Source organism: Corvus moneduloides, chromosome 19, assembly GCF_009650955.1.
Source record: "Corvus moneduloides isolate bCorMon1 chromosome 19, bCorMon1.pri, whole genome shotgun sequence".
NCBI classification, from domain to species: domain Eukaryota; kingdom Metazoa; phylum Chordata; class Aves; order Passeriformes; family Corvidae; genus Corvus; species Corvus moneduloides.
In genome coordinates, this window is record NC_045494.1 from 6,683,024 (window position 1) to 6,707,487 (window position 24,464).

General features: G+C 55.6%; 2 protein-coding genes across 27 annotated transcripts in view; one reads left to right on the forward strand and one right to left on the reverse strand.

Annotated features, from left to right (window-relative positions):
• Positions 1-10,561, reverse strand: part of CACNA1G (calcium voltage-gated channel subunit alpha1 G) — a 146,420-nt gene extending 135,859 nt beyond the window's left edge. For 11 of the 26 annotated variants that reach the window (XM_032129496.1, XM_032129492.1, XM_032129490.1 and 8 more), the window contains exon 1: positions 10,059-10,557. In XM_032129496.1, coding sequence (XP_031985387.1) covers positions 10,059-10,300 — 242 coding nt within the window. In that variant the 5' untranslated portion in view covers positions 10,301-10,557. Of the gene's footprint in view, positions 1-10,058 lie in introns of all 26 variants that reach the window. The other 15 variants (XM_032129478.1, XM_032129475.1, XM_032129479.1 and 12 more) reach the window with 4 other exon arrangements.
• Positions 10,374-11,812, forward strand: LOC116453721 (basic proline-rich protein-like). Its single transcript, XM_032129444.1, has 2 exons — positions 10,374-10,969; positions 11,386-11,812. The coding sequence occupies exons 1-2, from the start codon at positions 10,374-10,376 to the stop codon at positions 11,810-11,812; spliced, it is 1,023 nt and encodes a 340-aa protein (XP_031985335.1).
• The last annotated feature ends 12,652 nt before the right edge of the window (positions 11,813-24,464 follow it).

Here is a 24,464-nt window from a genome sequence, read left to right on the forward strand (position 1 = left end):
CCAAGCCCAGAACCCAGCTGAGATGTGAACATCCGCTGCTGGAGGAGCCAGAGCCCATTTACTGAGATGAAGGCAGAAGTGTCTCCACCCTCGCTGTGGGTACCCCGTGCTGGCCTTGGGCTCCTCTGCTCTTCTTTTCCTGGAAAAAGACAGGATTCCCCTGTGCTGCTGCCATGAGCAGTTTCTGAAGAAGGGGCTGTGATTTGCCCACAGCAGGGGAAATTGCTCCCATGGGAGCAGCGTGTTGGTGCCTGGAGGGGGCTGCTGTGGGGCAGGATGTGCACCATCCTAAGGGACAGGATGGAAAGATAAAACAGAAGCATCCTAAAAAATACCCTCACCACAGCAATGCCTCATCCAGGCAGCAGGGCCTGAAACAATGGGTGAGAGGAAGAGGAGGTTGGGGGCTCAGAGCACCATTCATGGCCTGGAGACTCCTGCACTAACATTGGCTGTGCCAGAGAAGGGGGTGAACACACACTGCTGAGAGGGGAGTCACCCAGGCAGAGAGTTATCCCCTGTGTAAAACAGAGCCCAAGAGCTGGGAACATCCACCTCAGCTAGAGGAAGGATGTCCTGCCACGGCTCAGGCACACAGGGATGCTCCAGGTCAGCCTCACGAGGGGACCATGACAGGTCAGCTTGGCCCTTGCTGTCACCATCCATCGGTTTCCCAAGCTGCTGACCCTGTGTGCAGCACACACGTGTGGGTACAAAGCCCCAGGACACCAAGCACACAGAGCTGGGAAATGCCCTGTGCCACCCCCATGGCCGGCATGGTTTGGGGTGCCCAGGGTCAGCTCACATCCACTGGCTCATCAACAGGAGCACCCACACAGTACTGAGGGCTGAAAGGGAAGATCTCACTCCACCCCCCAGGCTCATGGATACCCAAAGCCCTGGGCCACGGCTACTGAGGGGTAGGCTGAGAGGCCCATCTTATCCCCCCAAGCCATCCTTAACCCCTAAACAACTGCCTAAGAGGCACAAAATCCCAGGCACAGGGAGAAAGGCAGTGGATAAGAGTATGAGGCTCCAGTTGTGATCCATCCCAATTCCAGAGCCACAAAGCTTCACCTGAACCTCTCCTCCGAGTCAAATCAGGCTCCACACCCTCCAACGCTGAGCCAGCCATGGATCACAAACAATAAAGCAATTTATACAGGGCAGAGACCTTCGAGATTTATGCTGTATGCTTGCCATATAGAGCAAACATATTCCCCTCTGCACGTGGCTGGGTCCTTTGTCAGAGGAATTTGGATTTTTGACCCTAGAAGTCAAGATGAATCTCTGAAGGAACATCAGAGACAGACCTGCACCGTGACCCTGAGCAGATTATGGCCTCGGGGGTATATCCCAAGACATATTTATGGCCCTCCAAAGCAAGATAAGTCAATAACCACATACAGTAGCAGTTACAAGTCAGATATTAATTTAATTCCTTTCCTCCCTATCTGCCCGGATAAGCATTAATTCAATGGAGCATCAGAGGGCTCCATTATTTATCATTCTTACTGGAGTTTGTTTTCTCCCATTAAGGTAGAACTGCTACACCCAGGCTATCTAGACACGATGGTTCCCAAATTGAAGACATTTTGCATCCAACACAGGCACGGGGACCACCAGCCCAGACCTGGGATTTGTGTTATTAGCAGCTAGCACCGATGCAGAGGAGGCTGGTTAAGGAGCAGCCCATCAAATGCACTTACAAGCCTCATTCACCCGCAGCAGAAGGAACATTTTATTCCTACAGACCCCGGGGCCAAGCAGGAGCAGAGACATTTGTTCCCTTCCACAGGATCCAGCCAACCTGGCCCTGGGAGTTGCACACCCACCCACAGCAGAGCTCCCACCACCTTCTCCCCTCCCCGGAGCAGGGTTCTTCCCAAGTCTAGTCTCAACCCGGAGTTAAAAATGAACCTTATTCATGATTAACATCTCTATTTGCATAGCGTGGCTGGCAGCTTAACACCAAATAAATGTTTTGGCAGCAGGAGTCGCAGGCATGGGGGTGAGCCCTGCCCTCCAGAAGGCAGCTTCAGCCTCGCCATGGGTTAACGAGCACTTTCTAATTGAATTAACAAATCATTAACAAGCCCTGTTCGCCATCTGGGCAGGGGAGGGCTCTGCCTTGGGCTGCTCTGGCCACCAGCATCTCGGGAGGCAGCGCAGAGGCGGCCAATAACGCAGGAGGAGGGAGTGCGAAACCTGACCTGATTAAGTTATGAATCACAGGAAATCCTGGAGGCATAAAACCTCTCGGGGGTGGTTGGGCTGCCAAGGTGGGTGAATCCCTGTGAATCCCCTTGCCCAGCTCCACTGCTGCTGGCTGTGGGTTTGCCTTCAGCCCCCAGGCTTAGGGAGCATCTCGAAGCTGGTTCAGTTTTCACTGGGGAAAACCTCTTGGAAGAGAACCAAATTAGAGATAAATATAAGGATGCTTTGCACTAGGAACCCTGTAAGTGTGGGGCTAGCGCCTGGATTACAGTAAATAAATCCCCTTTTCTTTATAAACTCGTCTGTGCCAAGCTCCCAGCTCTCAGTCATCACCGGCTTTAGCATTTTGTTCCCATTTTCAGCCCTCTCCTGCCCTCACCCTTGGATTTTGCATCCCGGCAGAGAGAGAGAGAGAGAGAGAGAGAAAACTGGGATGACACGGGTGACAAAAAAAAACCCCCAACACCAACAGCCGCCAGTCCCTTGCGCCTAGGGAACATGCTAAAAATCCCAACCAAAACAACATTTCAGGCACGGGAGCCAAACCAATAGACAATTTCCATCTACTTGTGACTAAAGCGGTGAACTTCTGGGGGCTGAGTCACGGGCACGTCCCGGTCCCACGCACACGTGCACGGCCACAGCTCCCGCCAGGACCTGCCCGACCGTGCCACACCTCGGGCACGGGATGCTGCTCCTGGCACCCCAGCAGCCCCTTTCCCGTAAGGCAGTAACCAGCACCACGGCAGCCAGCACGGAGAGCAAGCCTCAAAGCTTCTCTCAGCAAATATTCAGGCTGAAAAATGTGGTTTTTCCATCTGCTCAAAGCTTCTTTGCTGAGGCTTTGGTAGGAAGCAGATGTGAGAGCATCCCAAAGCACGACCAGTCGTTACTCACTCCGTTATATAAAACCATGAGAATTTCCTCCTTTTTTCTTTTTTTTTTTTTTTTTGTTTTATTTCTTAGCACCAGGCCAGATTCCTGGGTGAGAGGCCAAGGCTGGAGAAAGCCAAAGCCAAATGAACCCAGGTTGGGGGAAACCTCTGCGTGCATCACCATCCAAAGGGAACATTTCACATCTAGGTTGCTCAGCAGAGAGCCAAGGCTCCGGGGAAGGGAAAGCCACGATCTGGCCTCGTAACAAACCCAGAAACACTTAGGCCTCCTAATTAACTAGGAAATTCAACCCCCTCCAAACCACAGTGAAGCTTCAAAGCCCTCCCAACCTGACTCCGGATGCTCCTTCCCCAGTTCCCCAAGGACGGCCCCGTTCCCTCAGACCCTCCTCTCAGCCAGCAAAGCTGCCGGGGGCAAAGGCTCCCCATGGGTCCTCTGCCAAGGGAAAATGATTTCATGATCCAAGTGAAAAAGCCATCAGGGAGGTTCATTTTGGCCGAAGGTTTTGCTCCCTTCCAGCAAAACAGTAGAAAAAAAAGGAGCGTTGAGAGAAACCTGGGCAGGGAACTTGGGGTAATCCAAAACTTGGTCTTTTCAGAATGGGGAAAAAAACAAAGTGAAGGAGAGTTTCAAATAAAAATGAGAAAGCAGCATTTTTCAGCACGATGCCAAAGCTTCTGCAGTGGGTGCGGGGGGAGAAGAAAGCAGAAATTTTCTGTGCATCATAAAATCCCGGGCATTTCCAGACCGGCTCCAACACCCCGCACTACGGAACAGGGCAGAGAACACAAAAGCCGATCAAGTGGAGAGCAGGGAGTCTGGTGGGAGACACGTCAGCCCCGTGGATGAGCGGCGCGGGGTGGTCCAACCCCACCCCGGATCGCCACCCGCCCGTCTGCCCCTCCTGTCCTGGGCGTGAGGGGCGGGGAGAAAGCTGGGATCCCCTCCCAGCCCCCTGCCCCGGCTGCTGGCCCCAGATGAAAACCACCCCCACACGGGCCATTCACCGAAGAGCTGGACTCGATGATCCCTGTGTGTCCCTTCCAGCTCAGAATAGTCTGTGCACTGGTACCAAGCAAGTCTCCAGAGACGCCTCCCCCCACCCCAGATGGGAGCCCGTGTTCCGGATTTCCTACGAGGAGCCGAAGCAGAGCTGTCCCCGAGCAGCGCGGGGTCCCCAGGCAGGACGGGGCCACCCCTCCCGGCCGGGATGACATAACCACGGACCGCATGAGGCCGAGCCTTTTGTCTGTGAGCCGGCAGAGAGGGAGGGAAAGCAAGAAATGAAGAAAGAAAGAAAACTTCTGGAAGTCATTACGATTCCTCTGCTCCAGTTTGCTTTTTGGCAGACAGCTTCCCTCTCCCCTTCCCTCCTCCCCCCCACCCCAGCCCGCTTCAAAATGCCAGCCTATGATTTTTAAATGAGAAAAAGCTGCGCTGTACTCCAGCGCTTGGATAAACTCCTACACAAACTTCCAGATGTGACACAACAGCCTGGAAGAGGGAATTCGCAGAAGAATCTCCTTAAAAAACACATACACACGCGGGGAGCAAAGGAAGCGCCTGGCTGTCGGCACGGCTGGGCCATGGGTGGCTCCAGAGATCCCTGGTGAGACGAGGTGTCACCTACATTAGGATCGAGCTGCTCCTGGCTCTTCCAGGGAGGCAGGGATGAGAGGAATGCTGGCCACTGCGCCCAGCTCCGGGAAGTGAACACCGCCTGCTGCTCCCGCTGAGCTCCCAAAGGGTTTGTGAACAGCAGGGAAGAGGATTTGCAGTTATTTGTCTCCTGGGAGGAGGGAAATAACCGCAGCACCCCTGTGCTGCCCTTGCTAAAAGGTGATGAGTCCTGTTTCTCCACGAGATGGTCACGCAGGAGCTGGAGAGAGCCCAGGGATGTGCCAGCACCTGCCCTGGGAGCAGCAGGATGCTCTGTCCCAGGCAGGAGGGTCAAGGGGCTGTGGGAGCCCCCTCGGCCGGGCATCAGCCAGACAAGTCATGTTTCATTTCTCCCCAGCAGCCACGGAAGGGGCACAGAGACAGCAGAGGCTCAGCCACAGCGGGAGAAATTCCATCTGTCCCAGGAGGGATGGGAGGCACCAGCCAGCGAACTGGGTCACAGGAGAAACAAGCTCAGGTGCCCTGGGATGGATCAGACACAGGTGAAGCAAATGGGTTCTGGCTCCTTTGTGGGGTTTTTAAATGAAAACAAGATCCATTTCAGGTCTGACCTGTCAAATCAAAGCGTTTTGCTTTGTTAAACGCAGAAGTGAGGCTGGAACAAATGTATAGAAGTGTAAAGGACACCACGTGCACTCGCCCCAAAAAATACACCCCTTTGATAACAAAAAAAGTGTATTTTTAACCCTGCACCACACTGAACTCTTCAAAGAGCAGCACAAGCAGTTCCTGGCTCTCCCCATGAGCTGACATGGCTGAGGAGGGGGTGAGGGTCCCAATCTCCCACGGGGTGACAGGGGTTCCACTTGCCCACTGCCTTCACTACAGGCATTCCTGTGAGGAAAGGTACTGGGGGGCACTGCTGGGGCTGAGGAGCCCAAACCACAACACAGCTCAGCAGCCTCAGGTCTCACCCGCAGCCAGCAGGAAGGTCCTGGCTCTGGTGCAGTCAGACACACGGACATGCCCCTCCTGAAGAGCTGGATCCAGCCAGACCAGCACAGAGTGGTTCCAGCACAGCCCAGGGCACAGGGTGAGCTCAGCAGGGGCTGGCTGTGCCCTCGGTGGGGCCAGTGCTGCCTTCCATGAAGCACCAAGCTCTGGCACAGCAGCTCCAGCCATCCCATGAGCCAGCCTGGTGCAGATCTCGGCTCCACCTTGGCGTGACGCCATGGGGGCTCCAGACCCATTCCTGGAGGTGTCTGGGCATCTGCAACTTCCAACAGGAGTTGGGGGCACCCAGCACCTCCCCAGGACCCAGCTTTGGTCACCCATCTCTCCCTACTGGGAGCAACTGGAGCCATGTGAGGTGGCTGCTGCAAGAGTCCTCTCTGTTTTACTGCAGACAGAAGGCAGGGCTGGTTTCTGTGACCGGATCAAGATACGTTTCTTTGCCAAAGCCATTCCCAAACCCCAAATCCCAGGGACTGTGCCGCAGAGCAGCCAAGAGGGATGGGAGCACTCCTCCTGGTGCCACCCAAACCTCCCCTTCCCAGCGAGGGAATTTGCAGACCTGCCCTTCACCCTCCAAACCAGGAGGAAAAAACGGGATTTCAGCCAATTTGGGGATGTCTCCCCAGGAATGGCACCTTCCAGCAGGTTTTTGCAGTGCCCCGTTGCCGCGTGCTGCTCTCCAGGCAGCAGCGCTCTGCAGGCAGGCAGGCAGGCGTGGGGGACGAGGCAGTTTTCAGTACTACAATAGATATCACAGGCCCTTTCAGTTACACTGCTATTTCTCTATTCAGAGCTCTTAATGCCAAGTGGTAGCATCCTCCCCACTTTCTCCATCCCCGCTCTTCAATCACTCCACAACTCTCAAGAAATAGCCTCGTTTCTTGTCTCTGATCAGAGGAGCAGCCTGGCACAGACCCTGATACAGCCTTTCATCTTCCCAGCCTTCCTGGTGCTTTTATTTTACAAGTGAAAGTCAAGTAACCAGCTTCCCTCCTCTTTTCTCCCTCTCAGAGACTCCTGCTTCTCCTCTCATGGCCTTGCCAGCACGCACACCAGGACACGCTGCATGTGCCACAGCCTTTCCCATCTCTGAGCCTGTGGGCCCAGCACTGTGACCACTAAAGTTGTCCCTGCTCTTTCTTCCCTCTTGACCCAGAAAGTTCTCACCCAGGGAAGAACCTTCCACCCCAAAGCTACCAGGAATATACAGGCTGTCAACCAGGCTCATCCCCCCAGGTCCTCATGGCTCCCAGAGAGGTTTTCACTCAAAGACCACAATGGAATGGAGGGGGAGGACAGGTTGGCCATCTGGTACATGTTTAGAGTTAAAAATCCCAAGGTTTCAGGCTCTGGAAAAATTCTGGATCAGGACAAACTTCATGACCTCCTTCTAGCCCTAAGGGAGAGGAGAAGGAGAGCAGCACAGTACCCCACATCTCTGCTCCAGACAGCAAGAGAAAAAGCTCCCTGGTCCAGGCAGAGGATGTTCTGGACAGAAACATGGCAGAAAATCCCAACAAACCACCTCAACAGGACTTTGCATCCCTGCTGGATACTCAGCACCTCAACCATCACCCTCCCCTAACCCGGCCTCAGGTACCACAGCCACGCACACTGCCTGGACAGGGATACAGAGCAGAATCCCAGGAGTTCCAGCTGCACCTCGGGGGTACAAACTGTCCTTCTTGGGCAAGAGTGGGTCCTGCACTTCTTCCCAATGCCTCATCCACAGCAAATTTTATCAGTCAGATTAGAGCACCACAAATATGCCTGGAAAAGCCCTAAGCTCTGCATCTCCACAAGCACAGCTCAAACCAGAGCCCTCCCATCCAGTTTCTGCAGGAGCAGATGCAGAAAGGTAAAATCCACCTGAGAGAGTGGCAGAAGGCAGTGAACAACTCCAAGCCCCCGGAGATGGGGCAGGATTCAGCAGGCACATCAGCCAAAGCACTGTCAATCCTCTGCAAGGCAGCTGGTGGCAACAAAGACTTTCCAGCAACGTGATTTACATGGTTTTAACACTGGGGCATGATTCCTAGAAGATTACAGATGGAGAAGGGCCACCACACTAAAGAAAAAAAATAAAAGTAATAAACATAAACAAGAGCAGGCTCAGCTCCAGCACTGGAGCGGCACAGAGGCAAAGGGATGAGCAAGACAACGCTCTGCTGAACAGCTCAGCAAGTGATGGGACACAGTGCAGGTACCAAGGTACTGCCTTCCTCTCTTCTGTAGGCTGAACTGGGGGTTTTTTTGTGTTGTTTTTAAATGAACTCCCCCAATTCTGGGTCAGTGACCCTGAAAACAAACAGCTGCATGCAGCCACACGACTCAAAGACCCACAACATCGCCCTCGTGGCCCCAGGATTCCCGGCAAGAGCTTTTCTTTGTCAGTAACAAGTGAAAAATTGGTGACAAGAAAAATCCCAGCTAGCAGGACTGCACTTAATGCTCATCCCCGGCTCACAGTGGTGTTTTCAGGTGCCCACAATACCACTAATTTTCCAAGGACAAAAGTTAATCAGCTTGTTTTCGCAGCCACAGAGGAGAAAACACATTTCAAGCCGCTACTGGGGTGGGGGATTTTACTGAAAACACTAAAACCATGCAGGTGTTAACACCAGATTCAAAACATTTCAAAGATTAAAAATTTAAGAAAAAAAAAAACAGAACAAAGAGACTTGGAAACATATTTAAACCAGCAATCATAAATAATATTAGTCATAGTAGGCAACAAGAACACACTGACTTGCAGCCTGTCGTTAATATTTCTTTCCAAAACAGAAGGCTTCACGAAGTTGCGAGATTTCCTAAGATGTTTAAATAAAGGCAGCTTTGAACTGCTTAGCTGGTCTGAAAGAGATCTGGGGAGAAGCTGCTGAGGATATTCATGACTGGGAAGAGAAATCTTGGATTTTTCCCTCCTGGGGGACATTTTAGGAGAAAAGGCAGCCTGTTTATCAGAGAAATCATTGCTGAAGCTCAAGTAAAACAATATTCACAACTCCAGCAGACCCTCACCGCTCTTCCCAAGCACACCGACCTCAGCTGGGATGTAATTCCTAACAGCTCCCGCACACCAGGAGGAGGACTTGCACAGGGTATTCTGGTCCTCTGTACCATGTAACATGTCCTCCCTGCTGCTGCACAGCCTCTCCCCCTCCAGATGTGGGGCTGCTGCCCAGACCTACTCGCCTGCCTCTTGCGCCGGCAGCGCAGCACGGACACGGGAACTTCCCGGGAAGCGTCTGCACCAGCCCCTGCTGGAAGCCACATCGCTTCACTTTATTTCATTTCGGGGTTTTGTTTCTGCAAATAATAAATGGAACTGGAGTTTGGGGATGGTAAAATACTCGGAATGCTACAAGCCGTGTGCTGGTTGCAACCCAACTCCAAAGGGAAGCTTTAAAGACACCAAGACTGTGGAAGGAAGAAATTTTTCTATTGTCTCCTCTATTTTTTTTTCCCCCCTCCCTTCTTTTGAAGGCTTAAACTTGACTAAAGCGGCTCGGCCTGTGCCAGAGCAGATAGGGAGCTTGGAAGGAGATCAGAAGCCTTTAGAGGGTCGTGGTTGACCCCAGGATCTGACAAACAGCTGCCCTTGGCCAACGCACACCCAGGGGACCGTGACCCCCAACCTGCCCCGACCCCTCCAAGCAAGGAGCATCCCCCGGGGGACTGCAGAGAACGGGCCCTTCGACTGGGCTCGAGCACCCTGAATTGTTTAGGGACCCTGGAGCTGGGCAGCAACCCCACCCCCGAAAACCTCCACCTCCCTCCAGATTGCAACCCCCTCGCAAACCCTCGGGGAAGGGATCAGGGAGCCTAAAATGGGCAAGAAATGGGGTCAGGGAGGAAGAACCGGTCCACAAAGCAAGAGACCGGGGTTAGGGTCCCTCAGCGTGTCTGGGGAGCGGGACCGGAGACGGTCGATCCCCGGGGAAGGATGGTCCCCAGCAGCTCCCACTCGGAGTCCCCGTGGAACGGAGCGCTGAAGCCCGCGGGAGCCGCGGCATCGCGGCCGGGAGAGGGAAGCCCTGCAGGAGGGGGAGCCCCGCACCCCGACATAGACCGCCGAGCCCCTGCAACAGCCCGGAAAACTTCCCGGGCGAGCGCCGGGGAGGGGGCGAGCATCGCCGGCTGCCCCCCGCTACCCCGGGGACGGCTGCTGACGGGTCCTCCCGAACCCCGGCTCCTTCCCCATCACCCGGCGGGCTCCAGACGGGAGGTGTCCCCCGCCCTGCCGGCCGCTCCGGGGGCGTGCGGGCCCAGTGGGGCTTACCTCGCCTCCGAACACCTGCAAAGGATACGGGTTACAGACCAGCCGGAGGCACCAGCTCCGTGGCCGGCTCTCCTGGCTCAGGTAGAAAAAGACGACGGGGGCCAGCGCCGGGTAGGGCAGCGCCTCCGCCTCCGAGTCGCCGCTGCCCGCCTCCCTGTCCCCCGGCCCCGGGTGGCCCCCGGCCCCGGACAGGTCATTAAGGCGGATGAAAGTCTTGGCTCTGCCCGGCTCCGGATCCTCCTCTGCCGCTCGCGGTCCATCTTCGTCCATCCTCCGGCCGGCAGCCCCGGGGGAGCCCGGGCGACGAGGGGCGAGCCGGTGGGACACCTAGAGTGGCGCGGCCATGGCGGGGCCGGGGGGCTGGGGGCTGCGGCGGGGCGGCTTCAGCGCCGGGGTGACATGGCCGGGCGAGCCACTGCCTCGTCCCCCGCCGGGGCCGGGGCCGGGCCGCCCCCCTCGTCCTGCCCTGCCGTCCGCGGGCTCCGTAGCTCCTCCTCGCCGTGCCTCCGGGGGCCCGAGCCGGCCGAGCCGCGGGCAGGGAGGCGGCGGCGGGGCGGCCCCCGCTGCCGGTGCTGGCCCCCACCCGCGGGGCGGGCCGCCCTTAGCGGCTCTGCCTGTCCCCTCCGCGCCCCAACATCTGCCCGGGGCGGGGGATGCTGCCCGGCGCCCCGGGGACGGGCGGCGGCGGAGGATGCTCCCGCGGCGGCCGCGCCGAGCCGAGCGCTCCGCACAGCTGGATCCCTCACTCCAACTTCAAGTCCCGGCTCCTCCTCCCCCCGCCGCCAATGGGGGCTCGCCCGCGGCCCCCCAGCGCCTCCCCATTGGCTGCGGTGCGTGTCCGTCCGGGGGCACAGCTGGACGGGCAGCGCGGTCCCCGGCGGGGCTGGACGGGGCGCACCCGCCCGGGCACCGGGGCCGGGCACCCCCTGCCCTGCGGGGGTGCGGGGGACAACGGGGACATGCAGCGCCGAGCGCTGGGGGCGGGGAAGAGCGGGAAAGCCCCACGCCGCGTTAGGCGGAGGCAGCCCCCGGTGGGACCCTGCGGCACCGGGAGAGGGGGAAGCCGGGGGGAGGCAAAGGGGGAGAGATGCGGCGGGGGGAGACCGCCCCGCGCGGTCTCTCCTGCGGGAGGGAAGAGCGCCAGGAGTGCAAGGCCGGCCGGGCCAAAGTGCCGAAGGCTGCAGGAGCCGCTACCGAGCCCTCCCGAGCGCTGCCTGAGCCTTGCAGGAGATCCTCGCCCTGCTGCGCGTCCCCAGGGGTTGCCCCCTGCCCCGTCCCCCACCGCCTGAGAGCGGACACCGTGCTCCTGCGCTCGGTGCATGTGGGTCACTGCCCGGTGCCCCCCCCCTCCCAAGTCCCCGGCTGCTCGAGCGTGGTCAGCCCGTCCCGAGCCGGTCGCCCCCGGGCTGGCTGGAGACACGAGCCCGGCCGGCAGCTCGCAGGGGGGCCCGGCCCCGAGGAGGGGAGGGGGACCCGTCAGCCCCCAACCGTGGGAGCAGCCGGTCTCCCCCCGTCCCCCCTGCTCCGAGGACGCGGCCGGAGCTCCCTCTGCCGGTGCGAGTCCCGGCCGCGGCGGGAGCCGGCCCCGACGGCAGCGACCGCGCCGCCAGCGCCCCGGGGGACAAGCGGGGGACACACGGCCCCGAGCGAGGGGCACGGCCCGCTGGGCGCTCCCGACCACTGCCGAGTCAGACCTTCCTCCAGCGGGACCCGAGTAAAGGATTTTCTGCTAGCACCCCGCATTTTGACATCCCCAGGCTGAGCCAGGACCCTGCTTCTTAATGCTTAGATTTTTTTTTTTCACTTTAGAAATAGCTTTCTCACCCTTCCCCAGTAGCCCTTGCATCATATTTATATAAATATGAGCATGTCCTTCCCAAGAGCTCCAGCTAGTCCAAAAACACCTGCGAGAACAACAGGCAGATGCTCCTGTCTGACCCAAAATGCCTTCTCTTGGCCAAATCCTGCTGGCCTGGGAGCACACTTGATCTTGGATTCACAGCCTGTGCTGTCCAACCCGAGACAAATCACATGGCTATTGGCAAAACTTCAAGGCCAGCCAGGCTCTGCTGCAGAGCTGTGAGTGACAGCGTCCAGGCAGAGGAGATGCAAACCCCACAGCCCCCCCGTGCAGGAGACCCTCCTGCAAGCCCAGAGGGACACTGGTGTGACAGCACATGACATGTGTGACACCAGGCGAGCGGAGAGGCCACAACACGGGTGCTAAGGACAGGGACTCCCATTTTTTTCCACAGGTTTCTGAGCGATCCCCCCCTCTGGATGCAGTGTGTGCACGGAAAGGGCAGAGCTCAGCTGTCTTCGGCCTCTCTCTGCCACAGCCAAAGCACAGAGCAGACACACGAGCATGCCAAGAGCTCCCCGAGCCCCCAGCCAACCCTCTGGCAGTGGGGCACACAGCAGCCCTTGCTCCCTGGCAGAGCACAGCCCAACAGCTCGGCTGAGGTACAAATGCAATCCCGGGAAGGTCCACAAACATATTTGCATGTACAAGGTGCAGTCTTAGATCAAGCAATTTCCTCACTACATATGTACAGCCTGGTCACAGCTGCTTTTGATCCGATTCTCTTTGTATCCTGATGATGTACAGAGAGTCTTTGTGTGTCGGTCTGTTTATTTAAATGGATTTGGAGCAAACATTTTTTAAAAGCTGAAGCTTTGAGCCTCTAAGTGGGTTACCAGATTATATGCTGTCTCCATTTTAATTACATTTGGCTCGTTTTGTTTATTGCATACATTTTCAAGAATTATGCTCGCCGTGAGAATTGAAAGCATTTTGCTTTAGAAGATACCTGCCCTATAAAGGCATCCGACATCACACAGAAGAGACATGCAAACCTTCCCATCTCCAACAGCGTTCTCCCTTCAACTAGGACAGGAAAAAAGGAAGAGGATACATGGTCTGTCAAGCCTAAATTTAAAGTGAAGCACCCAAGGAGGATCAAGCCAGCACCACCAGCCTAACAGGAGTTTGGCATGAGCAAATACTAAACTAAAAAGATGTTCTTGTTAGGGGAAGAGTGATCTTGGTTGTGGATCTCAGAGGGATGAGAGCCCAGAGCCTGGCACAGCCCAGCCAGGATGTTCGTTTGCCCACCCCTGTGTCAGGTGGGCAGAGGAGCTAAACCAGGAGCCCTTCCCAGCACTGCCCCAGCCCACAGCATCTCCCCAGGGAGCCTTTCCCTTGTGCCCAGGCTAGACCAGGAATTTTTCTTCCTCAAACAAGGGTGTTTCTTTGAGGGGGGCTCAGCTTCCAGACAGAAGTGGAGCGATCTGTTGAGGACTGGGAACACAGCTCCAGCCCAGAACCTTGGTGAGAAGGATGGAAAGCAGCAAGAAGTGACCCCAGAGATCAGAGCTGCACATTTAGGGATTTGGGATGTAAATGAGTAGAAATTTCAATACTGCATAAGAAACTAACGAGGTCACAGTTGCCTCACATGCACAATCCTGGCTTTCTAATTAGACCAAAGATAGCACAGGAGTGAGGGATGAGGGTGAGCCAGGGACAGCTTTAGTGGCAGGAATTTTAGGGCTGTGGTGGTTTTGGAGGGGCAAGAGGAAGGGGACTCATGCACTTCAACATCAGTTATGGCCCCAACAGCAGTTGAGATGAGCCCCAAATTATGCAGCAGACCCCTGGCAGGGACACCTGAGGAGGAGGAGGAGGAGGAAGAGGAAGTAGCCCCACTTTCATTCCAGCACAGCCTTCTTGCTCTACTCTTCCGCTCCGTTTAGGGTTTTTTTGGGGGAGCACAGCCCTGCACTCTCTTCCTTAGCAGTCCTTCTAGGAAAAGCATTGCGAGCAACATTTCACGTCAAGGGGGAGGTTCAGCCAAGCTGATGCTCACCAAAGACGGCTCCGGCTCCAACATGGTAATGGGATTTGGAATCAGCCATACAGGAGCTACTCTGAGCTGCAACGGGGAAAGCCTACATCTGTAAGCACTTTGGCAGAAGGAGGATTGAAGACAGCCTCAGCAGAGAGGCTCCAACCCGATGGGAACCAGTCGCTATTTGTTTTGCTGTTGACATACAGCTGCAGTAGCTGTGGGTGATTTTAATAAGGCAGGATAATATTTCTATCAGTTCTGGGAGCTATAGACAGAACCTATATAGTATCTGGCTCGGGGCTGAGTGATTAATCGCAACAAAGTCCAAAGCTCTTCTCATGCCTTGGAACCGGAGGGAAAACACACATTTTGTTTCGGATGTCACAGTCTGGGGGCAGACCAGGCCTCCCACGACCAATTCACTGACTCAGGTGCTGTCAAAGAGCACTTTGAGAGCAGAAAATCTACTCTGTCTCTGCTCCCCCACCCCACCAGTGACAGTCAGTTCTGTGGGATTGGAGCCCTTGCTGTGCAAAGGGGTTCCTGGCTGCCCCATCAGTGAATTGACCCCCGGAGAAACACCATTCACAGTATTTGAGCTGACACAGCTACAGCAGACACACCCACCAACCCCAGCCCCGTGCACACCCCGCTTCCCTGCCCTCCCTGTTCCAGGGACCTGGCTGCTCCTCCCGGCCCCAGCCCTGACGCAGCCCTGCTGGGATGCTCCCATCCTCAGTACCCACAGCTCAAAGAATACTTTCCCCCCTTTGGACAGCAGTGGAGGATCTGGGAGGAGCAACAGACCGGCCGCAGGTTCCACACAGCACAAAATAGCTCCTTAACCCTGCATAACCCCGTCCAAATATCTGCTTTTCCCCCAAGAGGTCCTTTTGCTAATTCCCTCTGTCATCATCCAGACATTTTCTTGCTCTTCCCAGTTATCTCATTGATGCCATGGCCTTCCCAGTCTGGTGCTGCACCCCAAAACCCCAGGGGAGGGGCTGGGTACCGGCACCGGGAACGACCATGGAGGGTTTGGGAGAAGCTTAGTGAAACCAGCTGCTAGAGGTTGCAAGCAAGGCTTCATCTTTCATTTTTTTCCTCTTTAATGAATGTTTTTATTGTCTCTCTCAATCTTTATTAAGTGATGAGCCAGACAAGTAGTTGGAGGGAATAAATACTACGGCATGAAGCACAACCACTGCGCAAGGGGACGTCTGTGACCAGCACAATCCACTTGGTGTGCATGAAGGAATTCAGAATTTCGGCTGGGGAATGCTTATTGCTGGCTGATGACCAACGCTTTCCTGCATGATCAATGTTTGCACCTTGACTTTTTGGTACCCAATCAATCCACACCTGAGCACGGCCCGAGTTTTGGAAACTGCTACGTCTGCAAGGGCTGAGCCGCTCGAGGCCATAGCACCAGTGTGGCTCATTCTCCTGACTTGGTAAGAGCTGAGCAGAACCCAGGTTTCAGCTCTGGGGCTCAGAACATAATTTATAGTAAAAATATAATTTATAATAAAAATCCTTCTGCCCCTGCCATCTTTAAAAAATCTACATTTCCCTTTACAACCTCTATTACCTCCAGAAAACACGGAGAGGAGAGGGAAGTGCCCTTTCAAGGCTATTCTGTCTGGGCAGATTGGATATTTTAGTGACCACATCCTGGCTCTGACCATCAGAAAACACAAAGTTCCATCACTCCCACAAAGACAGCCCCCCTAGACGGCACACAAGGACCCAGCACCACACTGGATGTTGTCCCTGTTAAATATCCTCTCACATTAACCGTGGCTTCCTCCCTCCCGAGGGAAAACAAGCTCTGCTGAATGCAGCCAAGATCAAGGCAGGTCCCTGTCCGACACACTAGGGAGGCTCTGCCCTGCTCTACCCTTGGACATGGAGCCTCAGCCCAGCTCCTGCCTTGCTCTCACTGCTGCTGTGGAGACCCAGCTTTGAGGGATGAGATTTTGGGTGAGCAAGCCCTGCCCTGACACCCAGGCTCACCCTACTGAGCACACGCTGTGGAGCGGGTCTTCCCCAGCCCAGCCTGGTGCTCCCCTCAGATCCCTCTCCCAAGTGGGCACCATTATGCAATGCCAGGGGCTGGAGCACATCCCCAAGCCTCCAGCCATAGAGTCAGAGAACCTTTTAGACAGGAAAAGCCCTCTAGGATCATCAAGTCCAACCATTAACTCAGCACTGCCAAGCCCACCATGAAAAAAATCTCTGTAAGCACCACATGCACACATTTTCTAAATCCCACCAGGGATGGTGACTCCACCAGCTGCCTGGGCAGCCTGTTCCAGTGCCTGGCCACCCTTTCTTTCAATGAAGAAACTTTTCCTAATAACCAATCTAAACCTCCCCTGACACAACTTGTGGCCATTTCCTCTTATCCTCTTGCTGTTACCTGGGGGAAGTGACCAAGCCCCACCTGGCTACAACCTCCTTCCAGCTGTAGAGAGCAATAAGATCCTGCCTGAGCCTCCTTTTCTCCAGCATGAACACCCCCAGCTCCCTCAGCTGCTCCTCATAAGACTTGTGCTCAAAGCCATCCCTCAATCCCCTCAAATCTGCATTTCTTGCTTTTTTCTCCCGAGTTTTTGGCTTTCATGGAGTTCCCACTAAGCGGGAGCATGGGGCATGAGCCAGCCCTGCCACTATCAGTGACTCCCCCTCTAACTGAATCTTCAAATCTTTCTGACAGGAAGAGACAGGAGGCAAATGAGATGCTTATTGCCAGGTCCTGGATCCCCAAGCTCTGCTGCTGCCAGCCCTGCGGAGCACCGGGACGCCGGCGAGCATCACCTGCTGCTCCAGAGAGCACCTGCCTTGGCCCCAGCACTGCTAAAAGCGCGTCCAGCACACCAGGGAGCTCAGGAAGGCATGCCCAGAGACAGCAATGGCCTCAGAAAGGAAGGGTATAAGGTGCCAAAAAGAGAAGAGAAGCAAGAGTCAAGGGGCAGAACCAGGGGAACACCTGAGGATGGGCTGTGGAGTTCAGCCTTGGGCTCAGCAGGGATCAGGACACAGATTTCGCTCAGCATGTGCTGGTTGGCAAGAAAAGAAACCTTCCAAACAACAGCAGCACACCCAGAAGTCACCGCCCTGCCCTCACAGCGGCTCCAAGCTCAAGAAAAGCAACCCCCTGGTCTCCATCCAAGATCCCATAGCAGCCAGAGGCACCCAAGGGCACCACCCACCCCCCTCCACTGGCACAAGGGGCACAAGACCAAGAGGTCTCAGCACAATAATTCTGCTTGGGCTCTTACCTGAGTGCTCAGGAGCTCCAGCCAGAGAACAACTCCACCCCAGAGCTGTACCAAACACCCTCCTGCCCCAGGTCTGGCGAGGGGAAGGCAGGAGGTAGAGCTGTGATGGCAACTGCTGAGCAATTGAGCAAATTGCTAACTGAGAAAAGGTGAACATGGGAGGGGGCAAGGGTAGGGAGAGGTCAGTACCTCTTAGTGTTGGTGGCCAGGCATGAGAAAAACAGATCTTGGCCCATATTTAAAAAAAATGAATCAAATTTTTCCCTAGTAAAGCTTTTATCCTGCCACCTTTCCCACCACAGAGCAGCTGAGTCCCATCTCATATAGGTCAAAATCATTAAACCTCTGTGCAGGGCTGTGCTGCGTGGGGAAGGGGGTCACAGTTCCTCCCCAAAGAGGCCAACTCTGTCCCCAAACTCGCAGCTCTGGATGGCAGGTCAGGAGAGCATCACGCCCTCCACACCTCTTCCCCTGTCCTAAAACAGCAGCTTCCCCCTCCAGCTGGGGAGAAAATGACCCAAATGGCTTTAAAATGAATGAATATTAAGTGAGCACGTGGCACTGATAGCAGTGACCGACTGACATGGCACAAATGCCTCCCTCTCTCCGAGGAGCAGAGAACATCGAGGACAGGGGTACAGAGAAACCTGTCCCTGGGGGGACTGGGAGGGGAGGGGTCAAGGCAAGAGGGACAGTGGGGCTTTAACCCGGGGTCTGTGGAGGTCGAGGGCCAGGTATCCTAGGGCCGAGCCAGCAGGGTGCTGGGTTGTGAGCAAGAGCTTGTGCCCTCTACCCCACTGAACATCTCATCCCAGTCAGTTCTGCCCCAAGCTGGCAGCTGCAGGCTGGAACATCTGGGATGGCTGGGCTGGCAGCTCTTTCCTCCAGGGAGGGGGCTCTGCACCCACAAATGATCTTGGCCATGAACTGGAGGCACCCCTGGGTGCCACTGGTCCTTACACACCCCAAACTTTGCTCCTTCACTGCTTAACCCCTCTCAGTCTTATATTCCAGTTCACCTGTAAGAACCCTTGATGTGGAAAGGGATTTTTTTACCCCTTTCCTTCTTATTTTTTTTTTTCATGTAAGGCCTCTGCTGGGAAATCTTTGTAATTAATAGCCCTTTAAAATAAAATATAATTAAAAATAATGTGGAACATGACAAAGCCTGCCAGCAGCTCGCAGTGGGGGTGGCTGATGGGGGGCAGTGCAGCTGGGTGGCTGCAGACAAGGGTGCCCTGGTTGGGGTGTGGGGATAGTGCAGTGTGCTGGGGTGGGGTCATCCTGGCCTCACTTCACCCTAAAGCAATTTCTGCATCACCAAGAGCACTTGGACTTCTCTGTCCCACCTCTGGGGACATTGGGGTGCATCTCATCACCCTCTGCTGGGATGAGATGTTGAACAAAGCGCTGGGCCACAGGGAGACTAAATCCCATCCTGCAATGAGTCCATACAGACCCAGGGGGCCTTCCTGGGTAGAAAACTCTGATTTTGACACTCTTAGAAAGCCAGGCAGGGAGAAGTGGCTCGTTGAGCCCCCACTGAAGCCTGCGCTCCTCAGTCACCCTCTTGCAGGAGCTGAGCGCTGCAGAAGCGTGGAAATGAGGACATTTAAATTTAAAGCTGATGAGGAGATCTTCCTCCTCCTTCCAGCAGAGAGCAGATGTTGTCGCTTCACATCAGCAAGGCATCTCTAAATCACTTCCCCAGCAGCGAGGTGTACGGTGATGTCATTGTTTACAAGTTATTAGTTATTATTTCATAGGCAAACCTGAAATTTTTCCCTTTTTAATGTACATTGAGACGGATTCTGAGCTCCTGCCACTGAAAATATCCTGGCGGTCCCATCATTAGCCTCCTTTCAAGATCGAGGCTGCTTTCCTCATGGCACATAATTAAAACAGCGCTTTGAATTTTCAGCAGCTCCCAGCAACTTCAGGATGCTCGGGAACCCAGGCAACAGAGGCGATGCCCCAGAGCCATGCCAGGCATGGGGACGTGCAAGAAGCCAGCGAGGGATGTGGTGTGAGAGGTGGCAGAGCAGCAGGGTGACCCTGGCAAGGCCGGGGTGTGAGCCACGTGCCTGCAGCTCCGTGCGGTCCCTCTGCTGTGCCAGCTCCTCGCTGTGGCTCCCGGGGAGCTTTAAGCCAGTTCCACACGTTTGAGCTGGATCACCCCGCCTGTGTGTGGCCTTTCCCTTCGCGAGTCCACGGGCAGCACGAGCAGCTTCGCCACCGGGGTTAACCCGTGTGGTGGCGGCGAGGGGCAGCGCTCGGTTTGGGGCTGCCCAGCCCCTCGTGAGCGCACATGGACAGAGACAGCAGCGGCAAAATGAGATTCTCAGGTGCAGGAGGTGCGGGGTTTGGTGGTGTTGCAGTGGGGATACTGCAACACGCATATATCAAACCAGGAGTCCCGTGGAAAGGAAATATATATGGACAGACAGATTCTTGCTAGATGTTTCAGAGATGTTTATTTCTCCAGCCGCATGGCCGGGGCTCTGCCCAGGAACTGTTCCAGTCACGGGACCAAGGGTCCTTCTGCCCGCGCAGGGAACACAAACCAACCCATGGGAACGAGGCTGAGCAGGGGCAGGGAAACCCCGTGTCTGTGCCCTCAGGGCCCCTCTCCCAGGGCTACACGGCGGGGGAGGGACCCCAACATGGTGGGTCAGGGCTGTCAGTGTGGGAGAAGGGCAGAGCTGGTGGGGATCCAGCTGCCCTGTGGGGTGCAGGGAACACAAGGGAATGTGGTGCTGTAAAGCCCCACAACACCAGGGCAGCTCACTGCCAGCCCCATGGCACTCCTCGTGCTCTGCACGCTGGTACCAGCCCAGTGTGTCCCCCCATCCTCCCTTTTCTTGGGGTAATGACTGGGTTTGGAGATTCCAAGGCATCACAGCCCCAGCCTTTCTTATGGGAGCTCTCCAAGGAACAGCCCAAGTCCTCAGACCACCCAAGGATGTGGCAAAGGACTGGCAGGTGCCCCACACCAACCTCCCAGCAGCTCCACAGCAAAGCACAGGGACATCAACAGGATCAAAGCCCGTCTCTGCCCCCGGGAGTTGTTTCAGTGGCAAGCCTGGACCCGACTGTGTCCCAAGTGGCTTCATCTCCCCCAGCACAGCCCTGGGCAAGCCCCGCACATCAGGCCTGGCGATGGCACTCAGCCACCCTCAGAACAGCAAGTCCCAAGACCTTCCCCAAGAGCCACCTTCCCACAGTACCCAGGTCCTGCCTGCTTAGGACAGACACAACTCACCCTTGGGGGGACAAGCCACCACCCAAAAATCACCCAGGGCTTACTCCCACCATGGGCCTGACCCATTTCAGCACCTGAGTGCCCGGCTGTGACAGCCCTGACCCAGCCCCAGCAGGGAGCAGTGGTGCTTTAGTCCACACCCAACCCCATGTGCATCCCCACTCAAGCAGCAGCACAGTGGAGACATGAGCCTGGCTTTATTTCAGCACAGTTCGGTCCTGGCCCTCCAAGGCCAGATCTCTCCCAGCTCTGGAGCTGCCCCTGCCCTTCTCCTGCCCCAGTTCCTGCCCGTAATAGTGTGAGCAGACACAGAGCACTTGCACACACAGAGAAGCCAGCAATGAATGGGAACATATTAATACTCCCCTAACCAACAGAGGGGACTTAATGACATCAAATTGGTTTGCTGTTGTTGGTTTTGATTATAATTTTTTTAAGCTCTGGCTTCTATCTGTCATTACTGTTATATTTCATAACCAGGGAGAAATCTGAATGAAGTTAATACCTGCGGAGTGCGGTGCAGAATATTCATGTACTGTGAACAAGAATGAGGCAAATGTGAATCTTTATTACCAGTGGAGGTTGTTAAATATTTTATTTTCTGTTTGAGACACGCTGTGACACATGAAACTCAATTAGAATATAACTAAACTCCACTCTAAATTATAGATAAATGACAACAAATGAAGGGGAGCAGCTCGAGCTCCCCAGTGCACAGCCTGGGGGAACAAGGGGGACAACTTTGAGAGAAGAGGGCAGCCCCCTCAAGACACCTCCATCCCAGCAAGCAACAACACAGCAACGTGTTTCCTCTGCAGGGCTGATTTTTGCCCTAAGACATCCTGAAGGAGACCCTCAGGGAAGCAGGATGGATCCCATTTCCCTGAAAACCAGCTCATGCATTCACCTGAAACAGCCCCCTCCCAATGCACCACAAGAACTCCTGAGCCCCCTGTGCCTGGCAATAAAAACCACAGCAAAAAAGGAAAGACAGATGTTAAGGAGAAATATATATCAAGGGCCAAAGGCTGCACTGGTGCCATGTTATGGAAATGCTGGGGTTTTCTATCCCTTGGCTCATCAAAGCCTAGCTAAGGACATGGTCAGGGATGGAAAATTAGAGGCTGAAAGGCCTTTGGGGTTAATTCTGTAATTGTTTGTTCTGGGAGATGCTCATCATCACTGGAGAGGTTGCGTGGACTGAGTGAGTTGTAAGTGGCTGCTGCTGGGATCAAGCAGAGCCTCTGAGCAACATCCACAGGGATATTTCTGTGGGTGGACAGAACACACAGGCAGGCAGGCATGCTCTTAACCCAGACAGGCATTTTCTCCCTGACCCTGCCAAAGTTCCCAGGCTGCTGGGATTCCCCTCGGTGGCCTTGTAAGAGCATCCAGCAGGAGCACCCGGCAGCAGCATCCCGCAGTGTTGCCATGGAGATCGGGCTCAGGAGGAGCCTGGGTGCTACACTCCCCGGGGGGGCTGCAGGACTCCCGCTGCACTGCAGCCCTTCCCCTTGGCTGTCCTGGGAGATAAAAGGGATTTGGGGACTTCATTAGTGCCACAAGGATCTCAGCCAGAAACAAGCGCAGGATCTGTGCTGGCGATCAAAGCCGAGGCCCTTCATTAGTGGCAGCATCCAGGACCATCATTAGCATGTGAGGAGGGAGCCCAGAGCAGCAGGGCAGACCGGAGGATGGGGAGGTGGTGTGGAGAGAGAACAGCACCTTCCTTAGAGGGGTTTTTGCCTGTGCTTCTCAAGTCTCAAAGGACACCGGGCCCTTTCTGTCCCCCCCACCCCACTCCCCTTCGGGGGCTCTGCCAAAGCACTGCAGTCACAGGGATGCTGACACTGAACCTCTGCCCTGCACTGACCTGGGTTAACCCAGCTGTGCTCAGTGCTTTCCCTCCCCGGGGTGTGTTTCCAGCCTGATTACCTCCTGATTTTGTCTACTATCTCCTTTCGCTCTGCCTCACTGCCTCTGCCTGCCTGCTCCCAGCACAGGGTCCTCCTCCTCTGCCTCCCTCCTCCCAGACTGGGCTCTCCCTGAGCTCCTCGCCAGTGCTGGCCACAGAAAGCAAAGCAAGAACCCTTCCCCTGCCAGAGTTTAGCCCCTGGTGAAGCCTGCCCATGGGCTGAAGGGTTTCCAAACACCAGGGGGACACCTACTCTTGCCAGGGCACATCCCATCCCCATGGGTTTGCTCCATCAATGCTCAGGCTGCAGCTTCACACTACAACCAGGACCCCTCCAGCACTTCTGTCTTTGTAGATTCCTTCTAAATTAGATTCTTCTCTCTATTACCTCTACCAACCCCTCAGGAGATGGGAAATAGCTTTATCTCCATCTTTTTTCCCTTCAATTTCTATTTGTTCACCAAAACATGGATTTCCTTTATTTTCTTAGAGATAAACACACCTGTTCTGGCAGCATCCCAGAGGCAGCACATCCACAGCACGTGGTGGGGGTAGCAGCTCCCACAGCCCGCAGCAGCTGATGGAACCTTCATTCACAGCCACTAAGACACGAGTTTTAAAGCACAAGATGGTGAGCAAGAGAAGCCAAGAGGTGTAGAAATCTGTGCACTGTTGGCACCCTGAGCAGGCTCCCAGGAAGGATGAGAGGGTCACCCACGGGAGCAGGGCCTGATCCAAAGGCAAGACCTGAGAGTCACTCAGGCAGCCCCAGAGGGACAGGGATCCCTTGCTCCATCCCATCCCAGCTGAGGCACCATGCCACTGCCATCTGACCAGGGGTGACATCAGTGCCACTGCACCCAGCGCCCTGCCTCTACCCAGGGCCCCGTGACTAATTTGGGATGCAGGGGCCATTTTTAATATGCTGCTATAAATATTCATGGACTGTCAGCTATGAAAAAGGATCCTGCCTCGTGCCCTGCTGCCAGGCCAGGAGGCAGCAACACGAGGGAGACAGACCAAGCCCTCAGTGGTGCCACGGGAGCACAGACACCCCAGAGGTCACCGGGACATGCCCAGTTTCCATGCCGCTGTGAGGATGCCCGGTGGGTGCACACCTTGCAGGTGGCCCAAGCCAGCTCATATCCAAATTGTGGTTGAACATCAAACCGGTTTCCCGGCGGCCCCAGGAGAGCGGGGGAGAGCGCACCGGCACTGGCCCCGGCGGGGGCCGGCTGTCAAAGCCGTGCCTCGGATCCCGCAGAGCCGCAGCTCTCGCCTGTCACGGCAGCCTCCGGTCTGCTGAGCTGCACGAACGCGATGAAAGCCTTGTGCTGAGTCGCAGTTCTGCCGTTCTGGCGTGCACCGCCCCGGGGATCGCCCGCCACCCGCTCCCATGTCCCCACCGCTCCCTCCCAGCCCCACAGCGCTCAGGCAGCACCGCTGCCCCAGCCCCAAAAGCATCATCCCACAGGGATGTGCAACCTCATTTCTGCATTTCTGAATACCTATCGATTCCTCCTTTATTCTCTTCACCCCGTATCGATCCAGTTAAGCTTCTGCGACTCAAACTAAATTAGCTGCCGTTAATCCACGGATAATTGCAGCGAGCCCAGCTCTGCCTGTCCCAGATTCATGGGTGTCAGGGACGGGGAGGAGAGTGCTGGGTCACACAGGGACATTCAGGTTTCTTCTCTGTGGGTAAAAACCCCAAACAAGCCAGCAGGCATCAGCCCAGAGGCACCAGGGAAGATGCCTCAGGACATCCACACTGCAGCCAGAAACCTAGTTCCTATGGCTGGGAGCTGCTATTCCAGCAGGAGATTTGCCCCCAAAATCTGGGCATTGCCTCTCAGCTCTGGCTTCCTCCAAGCCTCAGCATTCCTGATGTGGGTTTTAGTTGCAGGTGATATCATGAAATATTGCTACCTGCTCCTGCCAGGCTGCAGCACACAAGGAGTTAATTCCAAATTCCACTCGGCCATGGGGAGAGGAGCAGCCTCAGCCCTCCTGGAGCCTTGGATAAAACCCCAGATGGAAAGCAGAGCTTGTTCCCCTTTGATTAGCAGCCCAGGCTCCCTGGGAGCCCTCAGCATCTCTCACCTCTAATTTAGCAGCTCAC